General features: G+C 41.2%; 1 protein-coding gene and 1 pseudogene across 3 annotated transcripts; one reads left to right on the forward strand and one right to left on the reverse strand.

Annotated features, from left to right (window-relative positions):
• Window positions 1-6,117: 6,117 nt before the first annotated feature.
• LOC311058581 lies at window positions 6,118-9,462 on the reverse strand (annotated as a pseudogene). Its single transcript has 4 exons — window positions 9,260-9,462; window positions 8,895-8,997; window positions 6,357-6,442; window positions 6,118-6,238 (listed from the first exon to the last, which is right to left on the reverse strand). The product of its transcript is annotated as an uncharacterized misc_RNA (transcript).
• A 5,000-nt stretch (window positions 9,463-14,462) lies between these two features.
• fam83ha (family with sequence similarity 83 member Ha) lies at window positions 14,463-23,713 on the forward strand. 2 transcript variants are annotated; one of them, XM_084077234.1, is made up of 6 exons: window positions 14,463-14,681; window positions 15,838-16,288; window positions 17,268-17,432; window positions 17,796-17,920; window positions 18,076-22,516; window positions 22,626-23,713. In XM_084077234.1, the coding sequence occupies exons 2-6, from the start codon at window positions 15,842-15,844 to the stop codon at window positions 22,635-22,637; spliced, it is 5,190 nt and encodes a 1,729-aa protein (XP_083933360.1). In that variant the 5' UTR covers window positions 14,463-14,681; window positions 15,838-15,841; the 3' UTR covers window positions 22,638-23,713. The 2 variants fall into 2 exon arrangements, with proteins under 2 accessions (XP_083933360.1, XP_083933361.1); XM_084077235.1 differs by having other exon boundaries at window positions 14,463-14,676.
• Window positions 23,714-24,924: the final 1,211 nt, after the last annotated feature.

Here is a 24,924-nt window from a genome sequence, read left to right on the forward strand (position 1 = left end):
AGAGTGTGGCGTTGTAGAGGGGGTCTCCCTGAACGCGTGCGTATGTCACACGTGCCGCCGCAAATAGCTGTCTCGTGTCCAGCGCCCAATTTGTGAAGTCTATGCACTAAAAATGGCTGTTTTCTGCCCCCTGAGCTCACTGGACGGCCCGCCACTTTTCCAAATACACCTGTCTGGCTTAGCGGAGAGTGTGGCGTTGTAGAGGGGGTCTCCCTGAACGCGTGCGTATGTCACACGTGCCGCCGCAAATAGCTGTCTCGTGTCCAGCGCCCAATTTGTGAAGTCTATGCACTAAAAATGGCTGTTTTCTGCCCCCTGACCTCACTGGACGGCCCGCCACTTTTCCAAATACACCTGTCTGGCTTAGCGGAGAGTGTGGCGTTGTAGAGGGGGTCTCCCTGAACGCGTGCGTATGTCACAAGTGCCGCCACAAATAGCTGTCTCGTGTCCAGCGCCCAATTTGTGAAGTCTATGCACTAAAAATGGCTGTTTTCTGACCCCTGACCTCACTGGACGGCCCCGCCATTTTTCCAAATACACCTGTCTGGCTTAGCGGAGAGTGTGGCGTTGTAGAGGGGGTCTCCCTGAACGCGTGCGTATGTCACAAGTGCCGCCACAAATAGCTGTCTCGTGTCCAGCGCCCAATTTGTGAAGTCTATGCACTAAAAATGGCTGTTTTCTGACCCCTGACCTCACTGGACGGCCCGCCATTTTTCCAAATACACCTGTCTGGCTTAGCGGAGAGTGTGGCGTTGTAGAGGGGGTCTCCCTGAACGCGTGCGTATGTCACAAGTGCCACCACAAATAGCTGTCTCGTGTCCAGCGCCCAATTTGTGAAGTCTATGCACTAAAAATGGCTGTTTTCTGACCCCTGACCTCACTGGACGGCCCGCCATTTTTCCAAATACACCTGTCTGGCTTAGCGGAGAGTGTGGCGTTGTAGAGGGGGTCTCCCTGAACGCGTGCGTATGTCACAAGTGCCGCCACAAATAGCTGTCTCGTGTCCAGCGCCCAATTTGTGAAGTCTATGCACTAAAAATGGCTGTTTTCTGACCCCTGACCTCACTGGACGGCCCGCCATTTTTCCAAATACACCTGTCTGGCTTAGCGGAGAGTGTGGCGTTGTAGAGGGGGTCTCCCTGAACGCGTGCGTATGTCACAAGTGCCGCCACAAATAGCTGTCTCGTGTCCAGCGCCCAATTTGTGAAGTCTATGCACTAAAAATGGCTGTTTTCTGACCCCTGACCTCACTGGACGGCCCGCCATTTTTCCAAATACACCTGTCTGGCTTAGCGGAGAGTGTGGCGTTGTAGAGGGGGTCTCCCTGAACGCGTGCGTATGTCACAAGTGCCGCCACAAATAGCTGTCTCGTGTCCAGCGCCCAATTTGTGAAGTCTATGCACTAAAAATGGCTGTTTTCTGACCCCTGACCTCACTGGACGGCCCGCCAGTTTTCCAAATACACCTGTCTGGCTTAGCGGAGAGTGTGGCGTTGTAGAGGGGGTCTCCCTGAACGCGTGCGTATGTCACAAGTGCCGCCACAAATACCTGTCTCGTGTCCAGCGCCCAATTTGTGAAGTCTATGCACTAAAAATGGCTGTTTTCTGCCCCTTGACCTCACTGGACGGCCCGCCACTTTTCCAAATACACCTGTCTGGCTTAGCGGAGAGTGTGGCGTTGTAGAGGGGGTCTCCCTGAACGCGTGCGTATGTCACAAGTGCCGCCACAAATAGCTGTCTCGTGTCCAGCGCCCAATTTGTGAAGTCTATGCACTAAAAATGGCTGTTTTCTGCCCCCTGACCTCACTGGACGGCCCGCCACTTTTCCAAATACACCTGTCTGGCTTAGCGGAGAGTGTGGCGTTGTAGAGGGGGTCTCCCTGAACGCGTGCGTATGTCACAAGTGCCGCCACAAATAGCTGTCTCGTGTCCAGCGCCCAATTTGTGAAGTCTATGCACTAAAAATGGCTGTTTTCTGACCCCTGACCTCACTGGACGGCCCGCCATTTTTCCAAATACACCTGCCTGGCTTAGCGGAGAGTGTGGCGTTGTAGAGGGGGTCTCCCTGAACGTGTGCGTATGTCAAAAGTGCTGGCGCCAACAGCCGTCTCCTGTCCAGTGTCCAGTATTGTCTGAAATTGGCACTTTTCTTACGTCAGGCCGCACTGGGCGGCCTGCCACTTTCTTTTTTTTTTACAAATTATCTCTCAAATGTTCACCAATATTCTCTACTGGTCTGTATCCATTTTCTATCAAGTTTAGGGGCGCTCAGTTATGGAGAAGTACACACACACACACACACACACACACACACACACACACACACACACACACACACACACACACACACACACACACACACACACACACACACACACACTAAAAATGTACTAATATTTCTCTATCTTTTTTTATGCTGTGTTTCCATGTTGTATATATGTTGTTAAATAATATAAATTTGTAATATTTTTTTTCTGATTACTTTTGTATTTGTATTGTATTTTAGTTTTTAAATACGTGAGATCAACTTTATAAACCCCAAATTCTTCTCTTTTTTTTATCTCGCTTGCACTATCTACTATTATTATTTGTAGCATATTTTGTGGTCTCTTTTATCATTGTTTATTTGCTTCTGCAATAAACAATATTATATCATCATCATTTTCCAAGAGTGACCTGGCCTAGAGTCATCATTATTACAACAATGGACAAACAATACAAAAACAATACATATATGTAACACACACAAATCAATATCCAGTTAAAGTGCAAAACAGTGCTAAGTGCACATTTAATGGGGGTCAATAGCCAATTTCAAACTGGAACAACCTGGCACTTAGAAGTGATCTAGTATAAGCCATTTAAAAAGACATAATGTACATCATAAATGTATTTTTTAAATACAATTGTGTCTTTCTTTTTTAAACTTGCCACTTAGAAGTGTTTTAGTATGAGCCATTTAAAAGGCATACATCATAAATGTATTTTTAAATTAGATTTGTGTCTTTTAAAAAACATAAAAAATGCACGCTCTTATTTTGAAGGCAACCGGAACCCTTATTTCTGCTAGCTCGAAAACCGGAAGTCCAATTTCTGCTGACGGAACGGAGCTCCCATCCAGCATGCATACGCGCCATGGGCAGTGTTGCCAGATTCTGGGAGAGAAATAAGCAACTAGGTCTATGAAAACAAGCCCAAAAGAAGCGACTAGGCTTTGAGCGCTTTGAAAATGTAATAGGCTAGCCGATCTCGTTGTGAGGTGGTAGATCAGGAAAAATGTGGAATATTTATGTAACAATTTATTTTAACAACACAAATTTTGTTTGGGGGTCCCTGGCATAAAATATTTTCAGATGGGGGTCTGCAGACAAATACATATTCATTTGGGGGTCCTTAGTCAACTTGTCATGAAAATGTTTGAGAACCTTTGGTTTAAACAACATTAGGAAACAAGCCCAAATAAGCAACTACACTTTAGAAACAAGCTAAAAAAAACGCAACCCACAACTCCCAATATTTACAAGCAATTTTACCGAAAAGATAAGCCCAAAGTCGCTTATAATAAGCGGACATGGCAACACTGACAGCCAGCATGGGTACGCGCCACACGGTGGTTACGCGCGGGAGAAAGGGGAACATGCTACACCCTTCTCATCCCTGATTGGTTGCCCACTGTGGAATTGAGGCGGGCTCTGCAGCTACATGAAACGATTGGCGGAAATTCTTCTTCTGTGGTAATTTATTTATTTATTATTTTTTTGTGGCCCGTAACGTGTAAAGATGCAGAGCGCCACCTGGCAGAGCGAGATGTATCCCCATCACGTTGACATTTCTGGCATTGTCAGACGTGCGAAGTAACTAATTACTCAAGTACTGTACTTAAGCACAATTTTGAGGTATTTTTGCTTTACTTTAGTATTTCAAATTACCATTTTGGCCATTTGAAAATAGCCGATCTATAAGCTCACAATGCTGCAATGCAATGCATTGTGAGCTTGTAGATCTGCTATTTACAAAAGATTTGTATACATTTGAAAACTTGTGAAATGGCACATTCTTTCTTTCTACTTTTGGTACTTTTCTTTACCAATACTTTTGTACTTTTACTAAAGTACATTTTTAATTCCAGACTTTTACAACAGAGTATTTCTACATTGCAGTATTGATACTTTTACTTAAGTACAAAATGTAAGTACTTTTTCCACCACTGGGTTTTCCGCATTGCTCACTTTCCCTATAGGATGGAAAATCCCTCAAATGCCAAACATCTGGTCTTCATTTCTGTATAATGTCAATATTGCTATACATGTGTGTGTCCACCCATAAAACAATCTCTCACTCTCTCACTCACTCTTCCTTAGTTTGTACTGCAGTAAAAGGAACAAACTGCTCTTAGGTTACAGTGAATAGCCTGCTATATACTGCTACATTGTAGTCCACCTATTGATTTGTATTTATTTATTTTATTTTTAGATATATATCTCTGATGGGTCTTTCTTTCTAGTCTCTGGCATATTCTACTCAAAAATATAAAAAACACACCTTAACACTAGGCTAGATCTCTATGTATAAAATAATGAACAGACAAAAAACTTTGAACTGTTAGTTGTGTCCAAAGTCTGGATGTAAAATCACTGTGGCATCACAACAATCTCTGTTATTTCTTCAACATACAGTAGCCTACAGTTTTTTTCCTGAATCTATAGTGCCAGTTTTCATCCTATATCTGTCTGCTGCTCTGTGTGGATCCATGACAATTGATCATTAAAGCCTCTCATGATCTCTACTACTAAATTACTATCAAATACTATACTATCAAACCGTATTCATTTAAAATTGACATTTGAAAATAAAGGCTATAACACACAAATTAGTCAAGTTAATTATGGAGCGGTCCTATGTGAACTGTATCTGTCAACAGAACAATGGTGACAACATCTGCAGATACATAAGTTCAATTATGAGATGTATTATTAAATTATTATTTATTTATTTATTTATCCCAGATAAAAAATGATTATCAGTTAGGACTACATTTTTCTGTCATTATTAAAGTTATGCTATACCTGTAGTAGTACACTATAGTTCTGCCTCTCAAGCAGGCAGCGCCATGGGATCATAGGATAGAATGCTGAAAGGAGTTTGTCCACGGGGTGGCGCTATTAAACAGCCAAAATGTGGTTATCACTACTTGGCATTACCTGGCTATTTTGTACAGTCTATGGGCTGAACTCAAGCTGAACTCAAGCTAGGGACCATCCTGGGGTCCATCAGAGCCTCTGATGGTCCCCAGGACATGCAGGACATGCAGGTACATGACTATGTAACCATAGTACACTCCTCTGACTCAGAGGAGTGTACTATAGTTGCATGGCCATGTACCTGCATGTCCATGACATGTTTCGCAAGAACTTGGCAATAAAAACATATTTAATTGTTACTTGATGTGGTTGATTAGAATAGTGTGTAGGCTACATATCCTCCTAGATTAGAAGAGGCTTTCTTATCAGTTCTTTACTGAGGCCTGGCTTTGTTTGTCAGCTCAAGCTGTTTCTTTCCCACACATGTCCACATCCATCATGTTAAAGGGAAATTAAACCCTAGGCTGATTTATCAGTCCGGAGGCCTGGCTCTACCTGCTCCAGCTGTTTCTTTCACAAACAGTTCCACGTCCATCATGGGAAAAGGGAATGAATGTTCTCCTGTGCAGATTACAAACTACAGAAAGATAAGAAAAAAAAGGACAGTCACTGTGAAGTAAGCAAGCAACGCAGCTGCAGCTATTGGTGTGCCAATGTGCAAACATTGACAGCAGTCAACATGTATTGTCATTCAATGCATCCACATCAGCGCACCTATATCTAACACCCATTATATTTTAGCTGCAGTTGGTTGCTTACATCACAGTGAGAGTCCGGTCAGGGTATGTCAGTCTGCCATGTTTTTACCCCGCTGTAGTTTTTCACTTTCACCACAGGAGAACAAACCACAAAGTCAGCCTATAGGGCTTCATATCCCTTTAATGGCCATGAGTGGCTTCACAAACCTGTACACAATACCATACCACATTGTCTAAAATACACTGTGAATAGAAAAGGTGAGGGTAAATTAAGGTGCTTTAAGATATCCTCAATTTATCTGGCTGCATCTCCTCAGAATTCAGTACATACAGGTAGTTAGTGTTTCTGTGGTGTAGAAATGTCACAGCCTGGCCAGAGGAATCCACTAGCAGAGGCGACCTAGCCACACTTGAATGGAATGTTTAGTGGTAATTAAGCTTAGAATTTTGAAAGGATATGTTGGTGTTGCACTCCATGCCAAGGGCAGTCATAATAGACAGTTATTGTTATCTCCAACCTGCCATACTTGATCTTGCCTCCTACGTCTTTGAGGGGAACTTCCTCTAGGACGGTCTTGAACCAGGCAGCGAACTTCACCATGCCCTAGGACAGTGCCTAAACACGTAGGCCCACTATGGCAACTGGAAAGTGATAGCCTATTGCAGCCTACTGCAGGCTACTGCTGTGCTGCTATTTGAGGCTTTGCCAGCGCATCCTGAGAGTCATAAGCTAACTAATCTCTCAAGATGACAGATCCTGACATCTTTATTAATCCAGACGTTGTAATACACAGACCTGTCTTTCAGAAAACAAGGTAGTATAGGGTTATCAGCAATCATAAGTTTAATGTGAATAATTTGAAGAGCATCAGGCACCAGTTGTTTCTGTCTGCTGCAAAGCGTTTTGTATACAGTACTATGATTTTTCCATATTACTGAATGACAACTTGGTCACAGGTGTGACTACACTTAAAGGTGCTATAAGTGATCTGTTTTGCTTAAAGCAAAACGTAATATTAACATGTTTATAAAGCTCTATATTCTGATACTAATCATTGCTATAAACTTGATTGATTGATTGATTGATTGATTTAATACTTTATTAACCGTTTGCAAAGACAAGCACAGGGAAGTACAGTTCAATACAAGGTCTGTTAAGAGGATTTTAAACCCAAGAAAGCACTATATGGCTTGTTTCCATTCCTTTGTCCTCAATTCATCGAAAAACCTTGAGTGTTTTTTAAGTAACAGGGGTCTTCCCGTCTCTCCAGATCTTTAGTAAACAGAACATATATTTTATATATACATACATACAGTATTGGTTACAAATGTCATCCAATCAGGAGAGAGAACCCCACAAAGATCATTTATCAATATTGTCTGCTCATTTATTTGTGGGATCACTTCCCATTTCACTTGTTTTCCTGTATACTGTATGAGTTATTTCTCCTGATTGGCTGAAATTGGTATCCCAATTGATTGCTATGGGAATATAGAGCTATTTATTTAAAACATTAAGAAATAAAACAAGAAACCACTTACACCACCTTAAGCCTATGCATTTACTCTATAAACAAATCGAATCATGTGGATCTCAGGATCCACATAAACTGCATGGCTCCAATGTGGATCTTGGACTTCATGTGGCCAGCCAAGGACACCAGTCATCTGTGATGTCAGTTGTCTATCACATGTCTATGATGTATGATCCAAATTTTGGCACGGTTTTTCAGCCCAATCAGAGCCCCACTGACAATGACTTACATTATAAAATAAAAGTAAACATTTTCAAAACGTGAAAAGAATTAGTGCAGGTAGTTCTGTGGCCCGCTGGGAGTGTGCACAAGAGTGTGCACTTGGGGGTCAGCTACACACACACACACACACACACACACACACACACACACACACACACACACACACACACACACACACACACACACACACACACTTTTAGACGGCTCACTTCTGAGGAGCTTCACTATAAAAAGTCAAGGGAGTATCATTACTGTAACATCCTGAAAAGAAAATAAATAATCCTCAATTTTACTCTGATGCATGCTTGATGTTAAATTTTATTAATAATCTTCCACCCCTCCTCCTTAGGTTCACAGCCGATCCTGGAATTGGCATGTGCCAATGTTAAGACTAGACTAGACTAGACTACAGCATCTAATATCATCTACTTTTGGTGACTGGATACTGCATCTGTATGCATTTGTTATATTCAGCTATCTACTTAACCACTTGGCGTCCCAATTTTTTGGGTATGTCATTATAGGTGAAATATATATCTTTTAAGTAGCAGATCTATAAGCTCACAACCTGCCACGTTACAACGTGTTGTGAGATTGTAGATTGGCTATTTTTGAAATAATTTAGAAATGTTTCGTGGTTAATTGCTCAAGTGGTAAAGTGGTCAACCATCTCTATAAGTACACCTTTTTTCAGCTGCACTCAGACATTTACAGAGAAAGGCAATATATCAAATAGAGATAGAATGAGGACAGGCACATTGTATTTTAGCTTTTCAATTATTAAATCCAGATGTGAGTGGTATCTCTCTCTCTCTGACATCACCCGCTCATTCTGAATTTGCTCCACTTCTCCCTTTGGCTGAGAACAAACACAGACCATGCACCAGATTCCGTGGACATGTAGGGGAATGTCAGGTATCATGCTCAGTCTGTGCATGACTCAGTGCATTCCACTGCAACCACGGTGTCTTAAGGCTTAGCGCACTCTGTAGCAGGACATGCCACAGGATGTGATACAATGGAAACAATAGAGGTCAGGCATGTAAAAATACGAGTTCAAGGCCAGAGGAGTGGTGAAAGGTAAACCACGGCCATTGAAACCTGCCTTCATAAGATCTTTACTACTGTTGTGAGACTTGAGGGTGAAAAGACTGCTGCTCATGAATACCTAAACATTTACAGACGAAACTGTAAACAGTGCCTTGTGGAATGCTATTAGTATTAAGCAGCATGGCTCCAGGAGGGTGGGGTGATGGAACCTGTTATGTCTCTCACCGGTCAGTCAATGCCTCTTCTTGCCTCTGCTCCTGCTCTGCTCTTCTGTGTTCACTGCCTCCACTTTAACAAGTGTACAACAAGTGAGATACCAGATACAGGTGCTGACCAGAATACACACAAACTGCTGACAAGCAAATCAGAAACAAATGCACATGTGCTCTGGAGTGCATCATTTGCATGGATTTTTGGACGTGTGCCCAGTTGCAGCAAGGTCTGCACTGCTGTGCAAGATGGTCCCCAAATGCAGCTTGAATGCACCCTTAAGTGCAACAATCTCTGAAGCATTTTCTACATCACTGAGTTGTGTTTATATGGGTACCAATACATAAAGTACATTCCCATTGAACTGGGACCTATCGGTTGTTGTTGGTGAAGAGGCCTCTCACCTTCATGTTAATGTCTGCTTCTTTCTCCACCAATAAGGTGATGATCTCAGGCTGACCCAGGCCTGCAACCTCTGACATGGCTGTGTTGCCATTGGCGTCAGTGTTGTTTATCATGGAGAGTTGGTTGAGCTGTTGCTCCCTGCCTCATCAAACTCGATACCACTTGTATCTATCTCAAGAGCCTGATTTACTTGGTTTTGCATCGTGTCACCAATACACCAAAAAAGTCTGATCTACAAGCTCACAATGTGTCTCAGTGTGACATATTGTGAGCTTGTGGATCAGCTATTTTTGATGTGCGACACCAGCATGCAGCTACAGTAAATCAGGCCTTAAGTTGGAGCCTGGCTGCCTGAGTACAATCATATTTGGTAATTGACCACAGCCTGTCTGAGAGATGAGCATTTTAAGTCTGGCATTCCCAGCATTAAGAGCTCAGACATTGTGCAATATAGTAAATGAAATTACTGGATTCATGATTTGACATTTAATCATTATTTTTGCATGTTTAAACTTGCTAAGATTTCATTATCAGGAGCTGAATGACTTCTCTTTGGGTGAATTAAGGTTTTGACCAAAGTAAAAATCAACAACTACAACAAATCATTCTATATTTCTGACATTTCTTTACACACAAGCATGATTTCACCTCCCTGAACTACATGGACTTACTGTGCCTTGTGATCAAATACTGATTCCAGATGCAGGTTCAGCAATAGCCCATTTTCCTTTTCCTCACTTCCTCTTCCTTTTTCCTCTGATGCTCCACCTCCTCCTGTTCTCTCCTCACAGTACAGTACTGCAGAAGCCCTAGATACATGTCAAAACAAAACATAACACTCGTTTCCAGGTTGTGCTTAAAGGCAAATCAACAGCTATGTTTTCAGCAGCTCTATTGGTTAACGTTGCACAACATGCTCACACACAATGATGATATTGTTCTACCCCCTCCCTGACAGACTTGTGAAAGACCTGTTTCAAGTTATTATATTTAAAGCAGCAATCCATAACTTGTTTTAGGGAACAAAATGTTATTTTGGCCAATCTGTATATCGTACAGTATGTTAATAAAATATAACTAACACAACTGCGGTGGTTGGAAATGGTCCCCCTGCCCTGATATTTAGTTCCTGTGATTTTGTAGGATCACTACTGGTTGACAAGAGGTATTGCATGAAACTCAAATGGAAATAATGTACCATCCCAAATATGCTCTCCGATAGCTCAACAGTGAAAATCCTGTGCAGGAGAACATGAAAGTCACAGATGCAGCTTCAATGCGTTCAATGGCTAAATTCATCGTTCAAACCAATGTATGCAGCAGAAACTCTTATTGGACCTGAATGCACAGTAAAATCCTCACTGTTCATTTATTTGACTGAGCATAGTATTTCACTATAGTCTAAAAACAGGCACATATACACGTAGATACACGTTGCTGTGGCCAGAGCATGTATACAAATTATACCACTTAAACCCTAAATACTTCATTGACAGGTGTCCCTCAGGGCTCTATACTAGGTCCATTCCTTTTTCCCCTTTACTCCATCTTTTCGCCGAGAAATAGCTGGCCTACAAGCTCACAACAGGTCTCATTGCGATGAGTTGTAAGCTTAGGGCAGCTGTTTTTCCGCTGAATGTTCGCCCCAGAATAACCAAACTTTCACTAAAATTGCTATTGACAGTGACAGTGATTATCAAGGATCTCCTATGTTTTGTGGCCTGTTGCAACATGTTTAATCCCACATTCAAGCCCAACACTCACCTGGTCCCACCCAGCTACTTTTAGGTTTAATTTCTAATTGTCAGCTATGTTCTCTTATTTTTATCCTTTTTTGGCATTCGTTTGATTATTTGGGGGTTTAATATTAGTACTCATGAACATCGGAACTGTGTTTACTTACAGGTGACACGCTATTAACCACTTAAACCCCAGCATCCGTATTCTGCGGAAAATAGCAGATAGATCGGCTATTTTCAGCAAAGATATTTAATGTAGAGTGTCCATTTCGACCCTTTCACATTTAAATGGACACTCCAGATTTTACTGTGTTCTGCAGTGCCCATCACTGCAGTATTGCTCTTGAATTGATTAAATAGGATTGACTAAAACTGTACTGTATCTGCAATGAATTCAAACGTATCTTTGAATACATTGAATAGACTTTTTCAACAAGGCAATACTCATTACTTTATGGTAATCCACTCTGTTGTATAACGTGTTTACCCTCAGGCATACCTTATGGTGACCTCAACCTTGACAAAAAATAAATAAAATCCATTGTTAGTACTGTGGCTGTGTATTCAAACACTGTGTGTAATCAGTTCCACTATGTGTGTTTGATGCAAACATGGCTGAACAGGTCTTGGGATAAGGAAGGGTTAATATGAAATACTACTGTTTATAAAAGCTCCTGTTTTATTTCACTGCCTCCAGTGCTACAAAGCTGAACAAGCACCCTAAAGCACACAGTGCTGTTTCAGATTCAAGACTGTATATGGTTACATTACATCTTATATACAAGTACACAAGCGTCAAATGCTTTGGTTCCGGTTCCTCAACATTGCAGCTGCAATAGCAACAATAACAAAGAGATAGTTATAGAATAACAGCAGACTACTGACTAGGTAGAAGGTGGAAGGGTAAAGAAATACACTTAACCCCTAAATGCTCCCGATCGCTGTTTTAATGGTGCCCACTGCTCCTAATAGATAGGATGAGTAAATGCAGAGAACAAGTTTAATGTATGTGCAAACATACAGTGACGAATACACCTTTTCCCCCCCTATTTAAATAAGTATGTATATTATATTATGTATGTGCGTACAGCACTGTATCTGTGTATTTATTACTGAGATCCTCAGGGGTAAGAGAACAGTTACATATATGTATGGCTGAATCTTTCCCTATGTTACGGTTTGCAGTGAAGCAACTATACTATACATGCACTGAATATATATCATGTATTCCTCCTGCTAGTTTGTGTGCTTCGGGTGGGGCCTAAAGAAGGAACAATGAGGAATTGTCTCCCAGATGTATCACTTCCTTTACTGTAGTGACATCAGACTGCATCCTGAGTTGACTATTTGTATGTGCACTGTGGAGTTGCTCTTAAAGGGGAATTGCTGTTAACTTACAGTAGGTTAACTTACAGTATGTCCTGGTTCAATGGTGGGAGATGGACTGATAAGTCCAACAACATACCTCTGATTTAACCCTCTAAAACGTGAGAGTTTACAATACATAATAGGGTTTTACTGTGTTGTTACATACAATCCTGTATTGATACTGATGGGTTGTCTATAGAACCTGAAGAGAAACAAAGTGAGCAAAAGTATAATGTTACTTTTCCTGATGGCGTATCCTTTTGCCAGAAGTGTTACTTCTGACCTTTGAAATGTTGCCCTGGGCTTGGCCTCTTTGTGCTGACCCCATGCTCTGCTTGTGTTGAAGGGTTCATCTTTCACAAGGTGATAGCAAAGTATAACTATCATCATCATAACCATTGCCACCATCCATACCACCACCACCACCACCACCACCACCACCACCATCATCATCATCATCATTGTCATACTCATGGTTAGAGTTCCATACATCATTTTGTGTTTCTTGTATAGCAACGTTTCTTAGGTATTTGTATTACTGAAATCATTTAAATAATCATTTTATTTGTGAAATCATATTACATTTGACTAAATCAGATAAATTGGCTAATTTGGTTTTAAGAGAATCATCTCCTGATTTCCTGGACTCTTGGTGAGTGTCCATGGTAACTGTGTTAACCACGCACGCGCGCACACACACACACACACACACACACACACACACACACACACACACACACACACACACACACACACACACACACACACACACACACACACACACACACACAAAGGTGCCAGATCAGCTTTTATCCTGTGGGAGAATGGGGCAAGATGAGACACATTTTGCTTGTAGTCTGTTCACCCATTGATCACTGAACAAAGTGTTACTTTGGAACAACTTACCCCTAGCGGGTTAAGTTGATAATATAGCGTATATTGCTTTTGGATTATTTGAAACGTGATGTCTCATCTTAACCAGTGGTTCTACTTTTATTGTAAAACAAATGGACGCACATGATGAACTTGAACCTGAACTGAATGTGTGGACGAAAAGAAGTGCACCCTCTTTAATGATTCAACTGAATTTTGACCCAAGAGTCAATATTGCAGGTTAACTATGTTGTGAGTGCAGTATGTCTGTGTAACAGGGTTCTGTGTTTAATTTTAAAAGTTATTCTAATTTGATATGTGATACTAATACTGTTGGTTTAAAATAAATGTACTTGATTATCTTGAGAAGCACGTCTCTGTTCCCTTCCTTTACAAACGAACCTGTGTGTGGTTACTTTAGTACTGTAATTGATTCCTTGGATGAAACTCCCAGTGAGGTGGCGTAATCGAAGTTACTGATCTGTTATATTTCTGCCATGGTTACATATGTATGGGTAAAGTTCAGTCAGAACTGAGCAAGCATTGAGTCAGTAAAAACATCATATTCTGTGTAAGCGGTATGTGAGCGGTGGTGGAAAAAGTACTTCTTTATCATTACTGCAATGTAGAAATGCAAAAAAATATATAAAAGTATAATATTTGCTTCTGAGATGTAGTGGAATTAGCCTTGGATCAATATTAGATGTATTTTATCGAGTCTGACTTTTACTTTCGTATACGATATTCTTGGCCTGCCCTGCACCCCCCAGTGCGTACTTTATTGAAAAACACGAACATAATACATTGAGTTAACATTTGGGGCAACCGGGTAAGCACCTTATATATATTTTTGTTGTACATGTATGGAGAAGTACGGGCTTTACTGGTGAAAAAGCAGGACGAACTGGGGGGTGCAGGCCAAGACTATAGGAGATATAACAATGTCAAAATCGATACAAAAAAAATACATCTATGATAGTCTTGATCCAATAAGGCTATTGGAGTGGAGTAAAATTACTGAAAATTGGAAATACTCCAGTAACATAAAAATACCTCAAAATTGTTCTTAAGTACAGTACTTGAGTAAATGTACTTAGTTACTTTACACCACTGGTAAAAACATCATGTTGTGTGTAAAGTAGCTACGGAGCGGTATGCGAGGCGGGGCGACAGTTCCCCAGTGGATTCTCTGGTCTATGCCTCTCTCTAAAACATATTCCTTCTCGCCAACATGCCTGAAGCATGATGACAGTGAACTGGTTCTGCTGGCTGTGGAACTGAAGCACTGTAGTATGCAAGAACAACTTTCGATGAGTCCACTTCTTCGGACGATGATCGCGACGTCACTTTTATGACAAAAAACAATCGGAATGAAAAGAGAACCGTTGAAATGGCCGGCTACAGTTGAACTGAACTAAAGCTTGAAGTTATTATCAGTAAGGTAAGAAGGACTCTATAATATCTTTAATGGGATAACATATGGCAACTATTGTTACTGTTTAGTTACACTGTTTCCAAGCTGTAACCACGAGATTTTGCTTTTTTTAATCTCACGATTTAATCATGTTGAAAATCTACCTGAATAAACTGTAGGCTACATAACACCAAAACTGTGAAAACTATCATATCTAATCTGATTCCGCACTCTCTGAATATAGTTTTTTTTTATATAACCCAAACTCTAGAGAGGTATCTTATGAATTAGCTCTCATGGGTATTTTTATTTTGAATTGAATGCGTTGTAGGTATGTAGGCTCTTTATTTTCCCCCTATTTCGTCAGTTTTCATGTACAGTATTCAGTACTTGCAAATGGAGGATTTGGCTGGTTTAGCCCACAGGGAGGAGCCACGCCCATAGCCTGCAATCCTGTGGTCCACTTCATCTGTGTTCTGTTCTGTTCTGTTCTGTTCTGTCCTCTGGGCTTAGGGTTGGCAGGGGCAGAGATGTGATCTCCTAAATCACCCGCATGACAGTCACAGAGTCAAAAACAATTTGAGATTTATGGGTTGTTATTGTTATTGTATATGTTATTGGTTTTAAAAAAGTTTCAAAAATATTCCACATTTGTCACTTTTCCCCCTATTTAAAAAAAAAATCTCACAACATGTCACATTCCGACAGGTTGTGAGCTTGTAGATCGGCTATTTTCAAATAGCCGATGTACAGAAGGCATATATAAGTTTAAAGTGCTCATGTGGCCAATCCTGTGGTCCACTTCATCTGTGTTCTGTTCTGTCCTCTGGGCTTAGGGTTGGCAGGGGCAGAGATGCGCTCCTAAATCACCCGCATGACAGTCACAGAGTCAAAAACAATTGTACAATTTCCACACAGATTTGAGATTTATGGGTCATGTTATTGGTCTGAGACCCACAGCAACTGGTGCTGCTTCGATCATTGTTTGGAGTTTTGAAAATAATGTGTGGTTTTCTAACTGATCATTAAGAACATTATTTGTACATTCATCTAGTTATAATGATTATAATTAATGACTATTACATACTTATGATTTGTAATGTGCTTACCACTGTAAAAACAATGTCAAAGTGGTGTACGAGAGGAATAAAAGAGCTTTTTTCCCTCTTTGTTTTTCTCCTAGAATTATGGCGCATCGCTCTCAATGTTCCTCTGCTGGGGATAATCCCCTGGACCCAAACTACCTCCCTCCTCACTACCGTGAGGAATACCGGTTGGCTATCGATGCACTTATTGAAGAAGACTTGGAGGGCTACTATAAATTCCTCCAGAGTGTAGATGTGGTGGACTTCCTATCCAGACCGGAGATCGAGTGCATTCAGTCCACTATAAAGGTCCCCGGCGAGAGCAGCCAGCCTGAACAGCGGTACCTGGAATGTGCGGGTGATGGCTCTTCTTCAGACACTTACTGGCCCATCCACTCTGATGTCGATGCCCCAGGTCTGGACCTCGGCTGGCCTCAGCTGCATCGCTTCATTGGACCGACTGAGGTCACCACTCTGGTCAACCCTGCAGAGCCTGATATGCCCACCATAAAGGAGCAGGCCCGGCGACTCATTAAGAACGCTCAGCAAGTAGGTATTTTACTTTCTGTCAGGTGGTGGACCTTATACACAGATGTAAGAATAAAAGAAGTCTGCACAGGCAGCTGCAGACTTCTTTTATTCTTATATACAGTATGTTGAGTTTTTGTCCTGCACCAGCGACATACATGGATGTGATCATGTGCATAACAATTCCTTTTGAATCAGACAGATGTCATAACTGTATACACAGTTCAAAACTCAGTATTGATTTAAAGGTGCTGTAAGTGATATTTATTGTTAAAACAAAAAGGGTTTTGTTGAAATGTTAAAGCTCTATATTCTGATTGTAATCATTCAATTGATATACAGTGTTTGTTCAGTAACATTGGCCTCACCATCTCTCCAGCTCTTTAGTAAAGAGAAAATTCATTTTCAGGTCAGGATATACATTTTTGGCCAATCAGGAGAGAAAACCTTCAGTGTCAATTTTATAGTGTTCCAGTTCCAATTTTGTTGGCAATTTATTTTTGGTTCATCACTTCCAATTTGACTTGTTTATCCTGTATCCTTTGTTAGTTCTGTCTCCTCCTGATTGGATTAAATTGGTAGCCCGAACTGAAAATGAATTTTCTGTTCACTAAATGGGTGGAGAGATGGGGAGACCCCTATTACTGAACAAACACTTTTTCTCCAAGTGATCCATGAGGGATTCATACTCTACAGTACTGTACAACCCTGAGTGTTAATTTAACGGGTCCATTTGGCTACATTTGTACACTCTCAGAGTTGCAAATTGATAAATTGGCACTGAGGATGTTACTGTGTTTAACAGGATTATAAGAGAAATATGTATCTATTCATTATATAATGCATACATTTATTCTTTGATTTCCAAAGCAAACCAGAAATATCAGATTTACTTCTGCTTTTGAGTGTTTCTTTTTCATATGAAATGTTTTTACTGAAAGTAAAGAAACACACAGTCAACAACCTGTTTTTCCTCTGTGTGGCTTTTGTTTCTCCGTAGGTGGTTGCTATTGTGATGGATATGTTTACGGATGTGGACATATTTGCAGATATTATTAATGCTACCATGCGGAATGTGGCCGTCTATATACTTCTAGACGAACAGAATGTACATCATTTCGTCAACATGGTTTCCAACTGCCGGATCAATCTAGAGAGCATTCAGGTGAATCAAAAAATGTTTTGTTTTGTCTTTTACTTGAAGAAGAACTTGGAAGCAATGCAGCCAGCCATTATACTGTACATCACTTTAGAATGCTTGTGCAATGCTGCCATCTAGCTTGAGGTTAACATTACACGTTAAAATCCTCTGTAATTAATCCGTTTGTGAGTGTGACTAAGTAAACAAGTGTAACCAAATGGACCCGTAAGGGTCCATTTGGTTACACTTGTTTACTTAGTCACACTACATTTGTACGCTCTCAGTCAGAGTTAAGTTATTACTCAAGATTTTACAGTGTGTAAAACAAAGAGGTTGTGTTTTACTGCTACTTGACATTTACTGTGCGACTCACTGTCTGCCTTTCAGTTTTTGCGTGTGAGAACGGTATCTGGCATTACCTATCACTGCCGCTCAGGGAAGACATTCAAAGGTCAGATGATGGATCGCTTCTTGCTGACTGACTGCAGGGCTGTTCTCAGTGGAAACTACAGGTGAGAACGTTCAAAAATGTAACTGCTAGCTGTGTCAGCGTATTTTTTCATTTAAGGAATGTATTCATAGTGCCAAGTTGGCAAGGTTGAGATGACTTGATGTGCATGAATACAAAGCTTCCATTAATTGATGTCTATTATATCTCTTTTTCCAGCTTCATGTGGTCTTTTGAGAAGATACACCGCTGTTTAGCACACCTCTTCCTTGGACAGCTCGTATCTACTTTTGATGAAGAGTTCCGGATTCTATATGCACAGTCCCAACCATTGATCATTGAAAACGTGCTTGCTCGAATTGAGGATTTTAGCCATTTACCTGAGGGGCAATACAGCACTGACAACGCACCGCTGTACAAAGACCCCAGGATGTCCCTGTCCAGGGAGCCCTCATGTCCAGACGAGTGGAAGAGACAGCCCTTTGATGACCGTGTGGATGTGGACAGGAAAAACATGCCCCTAAGTAGACATGATTCTATCCAAAAGTCACGAGACCCCCCAGTGGATATGTACACGTATCCCTCCCAGCAATTACGCATGGATCAGCCTTATGAGCAAGGTCATTCCAGGATGCCTGTGAATGCAAAGGATAGCCCCACCTTCAAACGGCACAGTTTCGCTGAAGGCTCCGCTGGGAGACATCCTTACCAGCTAATGCAGCAGCAAGGATTGCCTAGCTTTGAGAGCGAGGGGAAGCGGTTTCAGAGAGAGCAGTATCCACTTCTGAGGACAGGACCAGAAACAGGTTATAGTGGCTTCCGGGGCCCTGGCTATCATCCATCAGACCAGTATCCTGAGTCTGGTTTACCACAAGATTTGGAGCTTGATAGCTTTGATCCCGTGCTTCACTATTTGTCATCGACCAGTAATGTAGATATGGACGAGGTCTCAGACAAAATATCACAAACGGGGGAAGTATCGTCTCATCCTAAAAGATTGAATGCAGGCCAGCCGTATGCCTGTCAGACCTCTCCCACAGCTTCAAATCAACCTGATCAGAAGGTGTTTTTTGAGGAGTCTAACGTGGGCCGTAAAGATCCAAAGGTGAAGCAAGGGCTAAGAAATTATAGAATCTGTTCATACCTCAGTGCATATGATGACCCGGTAGATAAAGAACTGCCAGCAGTGCCACCACAGGCGGCGGAAGACCCCTTCGAAGAGTCCCCTTACTCCTTACAACGAAGGTCCTCAGGCCCAGACTTATCGCTTCCAAAGATTCCAAATATTCGAGAGTTCAAGGTTCCACAAGTACCCAGGGCAAGTCAGCTGCCAAGTTATACCAAACCCACTGTCAGGGATCCTGACCAAAAAATGCTCGATGACTTTATCACTATGATGGCGGGAACCAAAAAAACAACAACGCCATCAGTATCATCATCAACCACAGATAAGTCAGAGGAGTTGGAACCAAAGGAACCAAAAGACACTGTAGTTCGAAGGGAGTCATTCCGCAGACAAGTCAATCCGGCAGTACAAAGGAGCTCCAGGCTGAGATCTTCTTTAATATTCAGCTCCCAACTGGAACAACAAGTCCCTCAAGACTCCCAAACGGCCTTAGGCCAAGCTGATGAGGAAACTGACAAAAATGAGGGTGACATTTCAAAATTACCCTTTGCCTATCGGGCTTTGGGCCAAAGGAGATCTTTTGCAAAAGAGCCATTTAATTGGACTCAGTATGTAAGGTCAGCCACTTTTGATAGTTCAAACACTGACGCCACCAAAGCGGATGATAAGGATTTAACGAGTGAAAAGAAATCACAGGACCTTCCAGACAGAATGAATGCAGAAGGGGGACCAGCTAAAATGTCACCGTCAGCCTCTCAACCTGACGTTTCTCAAATTGAGTCACCCACAGTGCACCCACCCACATCTGTAATGAGCAATCTATCTTATGTAGACATGAATGATCCTGACGACAGGCTCATGTTTTTCAAAGAGTTGGCAGCAAAACGAAGAGCTGAGAAAGCCACCATAAAGCCCCCATCTGAATCAAAAACTGCCCCCAGCTGTGATGAGGAGTTAGTGGTAGCCTCAACTGATTCTGAGAAAATTAAGCTAAAGAACAATCAAGCAAGTGCATCTTGTCCTGTTTCCTCGAAGCCACTTCTATCTCATATCCAATCACTAGAGGAACCAAGGCTGTCTGGTCCTGTTGTAAAAGAGCGCATCCCATTTCATCTTCCTACACAAGCAGACGGTAAAATTTCTGTTCCCACTCCGACAGATCCAACAACACATAGGCCTTCTTCTGAGCACATTCCACCAGATAGCCGTCCAGCCAAAATTGAGGAATCTGCTAAGCCTCTAGAAGGAGAACCAGCTAAAATTTCAGCCTCTCAACCCGACCTTTCTCTTGAAGCGTCACCCAAAATCAATAAGCCAGTGCACCCGCCCACATCTTTAATGAGCAATCTATCCCTGAGCAATCTATCTTATGTAGATATGAATGATCCTGACAACAGATTCATGTTTTTCAAAGAGCTGGCGGCAAAAAGAAAAGCTACTATGGCTGCAGTAGCTCCACCTGAATCAAAAATCAGTGTGAAAGCAGAACCTGATCTCAGAGAGGACTCACATAATCTTCCAGATTCTTCCTTTAAGCCTGCTGTGTTACATGAAGCCTCCTCAGAACAAAATACTACTCTACCGGATGTAGTAAATGCAACACCCACAAAAACATGTGGGCCAGTCAGTCTTCATATTGTCGAAGACACTAATGCAAGTGAAAAGGATAAAAATCCTCCCAAAAATCTAACCGTCACTTCTGTTCCATTGTTACCAAACTCTGCATCTCATTCAACTCCATTAGGTTCCCTTTCGTCTCATATCAACCCATCAGACTCAAGTTCCATCCCTCCCTGCAGTGTAATGCAGTCCCGTCACAATCCATTTTCTGAGACAAACAGAACAGAGCCAAATGAATCTCTTGGGCCCTCAGCATTAGAATCCTCCCCGTCCTCTAACCAAAGTCCACAAGAAACTCCCATCACACAAGCAGTGTTATCATCTGGGCCTACTGAAGTCCAACCTGATTGCATTCCGCCATGCACCTCATCTGAGAGCCCCTCAGCGCTTGTCTCTCCACACACAGATAACACTCCATCTGACAGTCATGAAAATGACTCCAATCCACCCACAACTACAATTCAGTCTACCACAGAGCCAGATTGCGAAGGATCTGTTACTGCCAAACCTGGTACAGACCTTTCTCTTTCAAAACCCGTCTCTAGTTCTGTGCCTCCGTCTCCAAAGGATGTCAAAGATGAATGCTCTGCATCTCTTAGCCTTAGCCATGTGCCCTCTGACTTGCACACTAAGTCATCTTTACCCATCGCCTCTGCTCTAGAAATATCAAATTCTGACAAAGCTCCTGTAGACATAAAAGGAGGTTCCTCATCTGATTCAGTCAAGCCCTACCCAGGAGACACTCCAGCGTTGACAGAATCCAGTGTGGAGTCTGTCATGCCTGCTGAATCCAAATCTGTCACCTCACCACGCCACCTGTCAGAGGCATCTATACCTGTTGAGAATAACAATATGGACAATCAATGTGAAGTTAGCAAAGAGCTTAAACAGAACAAATCCTCTGCTCTAGAAATGTCAAATTCATCTCCCAAACACAACCAAAAAGAACCTGATCTCACCCTAAAAGGATATTCAACTGAGCACATGCCAACAGAGACTTGTTCTATTTTTAGTCCAGACGATGACTCTGACTTCCCTCCTGATACTTCCTCATCTGAACCACACACACTCCACACACTTACACTAACACAAGCAAGCATTCCATGTGAGCTTACCTCTACAGGGGCTGTCTCTCCCTCTTCTGCTTCTACAGTACACAAAGGCTCAGAGACCTCCTCCCTTCCCAAACACACCCCAAAAGACAACTCTACAGCAGATATATCGGAAGAATCCTCATCTGATTCTAGTCCAATTAAACCCTCCCCAGAAGTCACTACAGACTTGACAGAGCCCAGTGAGGAGTCTGAAATGCCTGCCGAAACCAAATCTGTCACCTCTCCAAGCCAACTGTCAGAGGCACCTACACCTGTTGAGAATAACAATATAGACAATCAATGTGAAGTTAGAGAACAGCCCAAACAGATCGACTCTTCTGCTGAGAAAGAACCTGGGGATGCCGAGGCCACAAATGTAATTAACAAAACTACTCCACAGGAATCTGCCTGCCATGGAAAAGCAAACCGGAAAACTAGGGAGAAGGGCAACTCTGAAACGGAAGTGAACGCGCCGGATGAAGCTGTTCCCCTGTCACCACAGTCAAAGCAGCCTAAATCAAACCAGTCCCGCTACCATTCATCAACAGCCAATGTGATCTCCAGTAGCAACCTTAGAGATGATACAAAGCTGCTTTTAGGTCAGATATCTGCTAATAGCCAGAGCAGGGGTGAGCCCACCAGTACATTTGCTGACACAGATGATTACAAAGAAGAAGAGGCTGACAAGCATATGAGGATGGAAAAAGGTAGTGGTATCAGATCATTAAGGAGACATCCAAAGAGCGCTCAGGAAAAAGAGAAGACGCTTGAGAAGATACAGAGTAGGCGGAAGGAGGGAAAGGTCTACAGCCGCTTTGAGGTACATTTATTATTTGCAGTGTTATCACTGTATAGATAGCTAATTTGAATAAAAAGATGCTTTGTTTAACTCCACAGCATATAATTATTTTAATTTCTGTATTTTATAGATGGCACCTTAACTGCAGACCAAAAGTGGAGAGTACAGAGAACAGAAGAAGATGGAGGAAGCACCCAAGTCTAATGGCAAGACTGTGAGGATTAAGTCAATTTCTGAACAGAGATTACAAACAAAGGATTTCTAACTGCTGTTTGCAAACATGGATTGAGGCTCCAAAAGTGTGAAACTATACTCCTTTGGCACTATACCTTCTTACCTTCTTAAAGGATTATTTAGCAGCAGCTACTGAAACCTGCTGTTAATTACACTTGCCATGATGAACTATGAGATATCTTTGTCTCAGGTGGCCCACTGTGGGTTTTTTGCTAGACTGCAATCAGTGTGAAAAGGAAACAGACATACTGTAGTGCGTGTTGGAATTTGTTATTACTGACTGGGTCAAGTGCAATGTAGAGATAACTACTAGATGTGGTCTTTGGGGTCGTATACTGACAGTCATCATACAGATGTCAGTCATGTTTAAATTGAACATATGATTTTAAGGTAAACTGGCTTGACAATGTAATACAGTGAGTCAGTGCTTCAATTCCACACTTTTGACATTTAGTTTTATAATCATGCATAAATATGGTTTTGTAAAATATGTAAAGATGCAAAGAAGTCAATGTCCTTATGCAAATAGGTTGCTATATGGAATGATCAAAAACAAACCAGAAATAAAAATGTAATTACATTTTATACATGTTATATTATTAGTCACTATACAGTAAGTATTTCCTGGCACAAAGTATATAATCTACTTTTGTTTTTGCTAATGAACATATAATATGAGTGCAAGTGATATGTTCAATGACCTAGCTTGTGTGCCTTATGCTGTTTGTCTGAACTTATATTTTGAACAAGAACCTTGCATTGATGTTTTACAAGTAATCTAGTTTTGTGACTATGAAAATGTACATTTTAAGTAGAATTTTCTTGGATTATGTTGATCCTTAAAATAGAAAATACAGTATAGAATTTACATGAAAGTATTTTTGTACACATATAGCTTTCTGATCTAAAAGCTTATTGTAGATTTTGTCTACTTGTTAATAAACCACCTTTTAAAATGGTCAGTCCTCTCCTACAGTACTTTATTAAGCCCGAAAAACGTATCTAGTTACGGTTTTATTCCACTGCTTACCTGTTCACTCTAAGCTCTGGAATCCCAAGATGTCATCAAATTGCATTACTGCTGATGGATGAAATAAACTTGTATAATTAGGCTAATCCCTAATGTTCTTGTAGGCTACCTACTATATATATTATATATTTTTTTTCTTTCACTTGAAGTATTTATCTTGATAAGAAAATGAATATTTATAATATATCCGCTCCGCTCAGTTTATAGCCTAATTAAAATTGTATAATGTGCAAATGAGTGCATCTACCAAGTTGAACTTGAGATCTCAATGACAACTCAATTATCTTGAAGCAAATCAAATTATTTTTATCATTATTCTGTATTATTGAAGAACAATATGGATTACATAAAGCCCTGGAGGCAACAACAAAAGATCACGCCTGAGAAGATAACAGCTGTTTTGTGAACAATTGTTTTATTTTTATTATATTTAATATTACACACATCCTAGTATCTTTTAACATAATACTGTCTGGATCACTCTAGAGTTGGCAAGCTAAGCAGCTAAATCTCTGCACTTGAGAACAGGAAAGGTTGGAGCCTGGAAGACACTGTAGACTGTGCAAGGTTTCCCCCTGGAGTTAATATGGTATAACACACTCTTGAATATGAATTGAACATCATCCTAGAGTAAAACCTTTACTTTTACCTTATAGTGTTCCATGTTACCATGCCTCAAAATCTGTCCTCCTACAGCCCAACCTACACATGTAAGGTCTGTTATGTAATTAGAACCTGAGAATTTATTTTCCTAAATATGGAAATCAATGGGACTCTGATCGAGCTGAACCCTTGCCCAAGGTGGCCTGTTTTTTTTTGGTGCCATGGTATAGCTACAATGAATTACTAATTACCCACTTATTCGTTTTCTATTACCTACTGCCTAATTAACTGTTACACCTAAGTAGTTAAATTTGCATGACTGAGGCCTACATTAATGACAGTCCTTTCTTTATTCCAGTTACATTTTCAATTCCTTTTAAAATGTACTCTATCTGTGCGGACAACTTCAGAAGGATTGAATTATTTAGATTTTGTCATGCTTGTCAGCATTATCCCAGCATTATCCTATCTCATCTCATAATTTTCATAAAGCCTTGTGTTTTCTCATCTAGTCAAAGCATTCAATGTACCTCCAGAACTATACACAGACTTTTATTCTAAA

The sequence above is a fragment of the Gymnoscopelus microlampas genome, assembly GCF_963454915.1.
Source record: "Gymnoscopelus microlampas genome assembly, chromosome: 13".
Classification (NCBI taxonomy): domain Eukaryota; kingdom Metazoa; phylum Chordata; class Actinopteri; order Myctophiformes; family Myctophidae; genus Gymnoscopelus; species Gymnoscopelus microlampas.

Coding starts and splice junctions, on each gene's coding strand:
- fam83ha (XM_084077234.1), top strand. CDS start 15,842: ATGGCGCATCGCTCTCAATGTTCCTCTGCTGGGGATAATCCCCTGGAC. Junction 16,289..17,267: donor TCATTAAGAACGCTCAGCAA/GTAGGTATTTTA, acceptor GTTTCTCCGTAG/GTGGTTGCTATTGTGATGGA. Junction 17,433..17,795: donor TCAATCTAGAGAGCATTCAG/GTGAATCAAAAA, acceptor TCTGCCTTTCAG/TTTTTGCGTGTGAGAACGGT.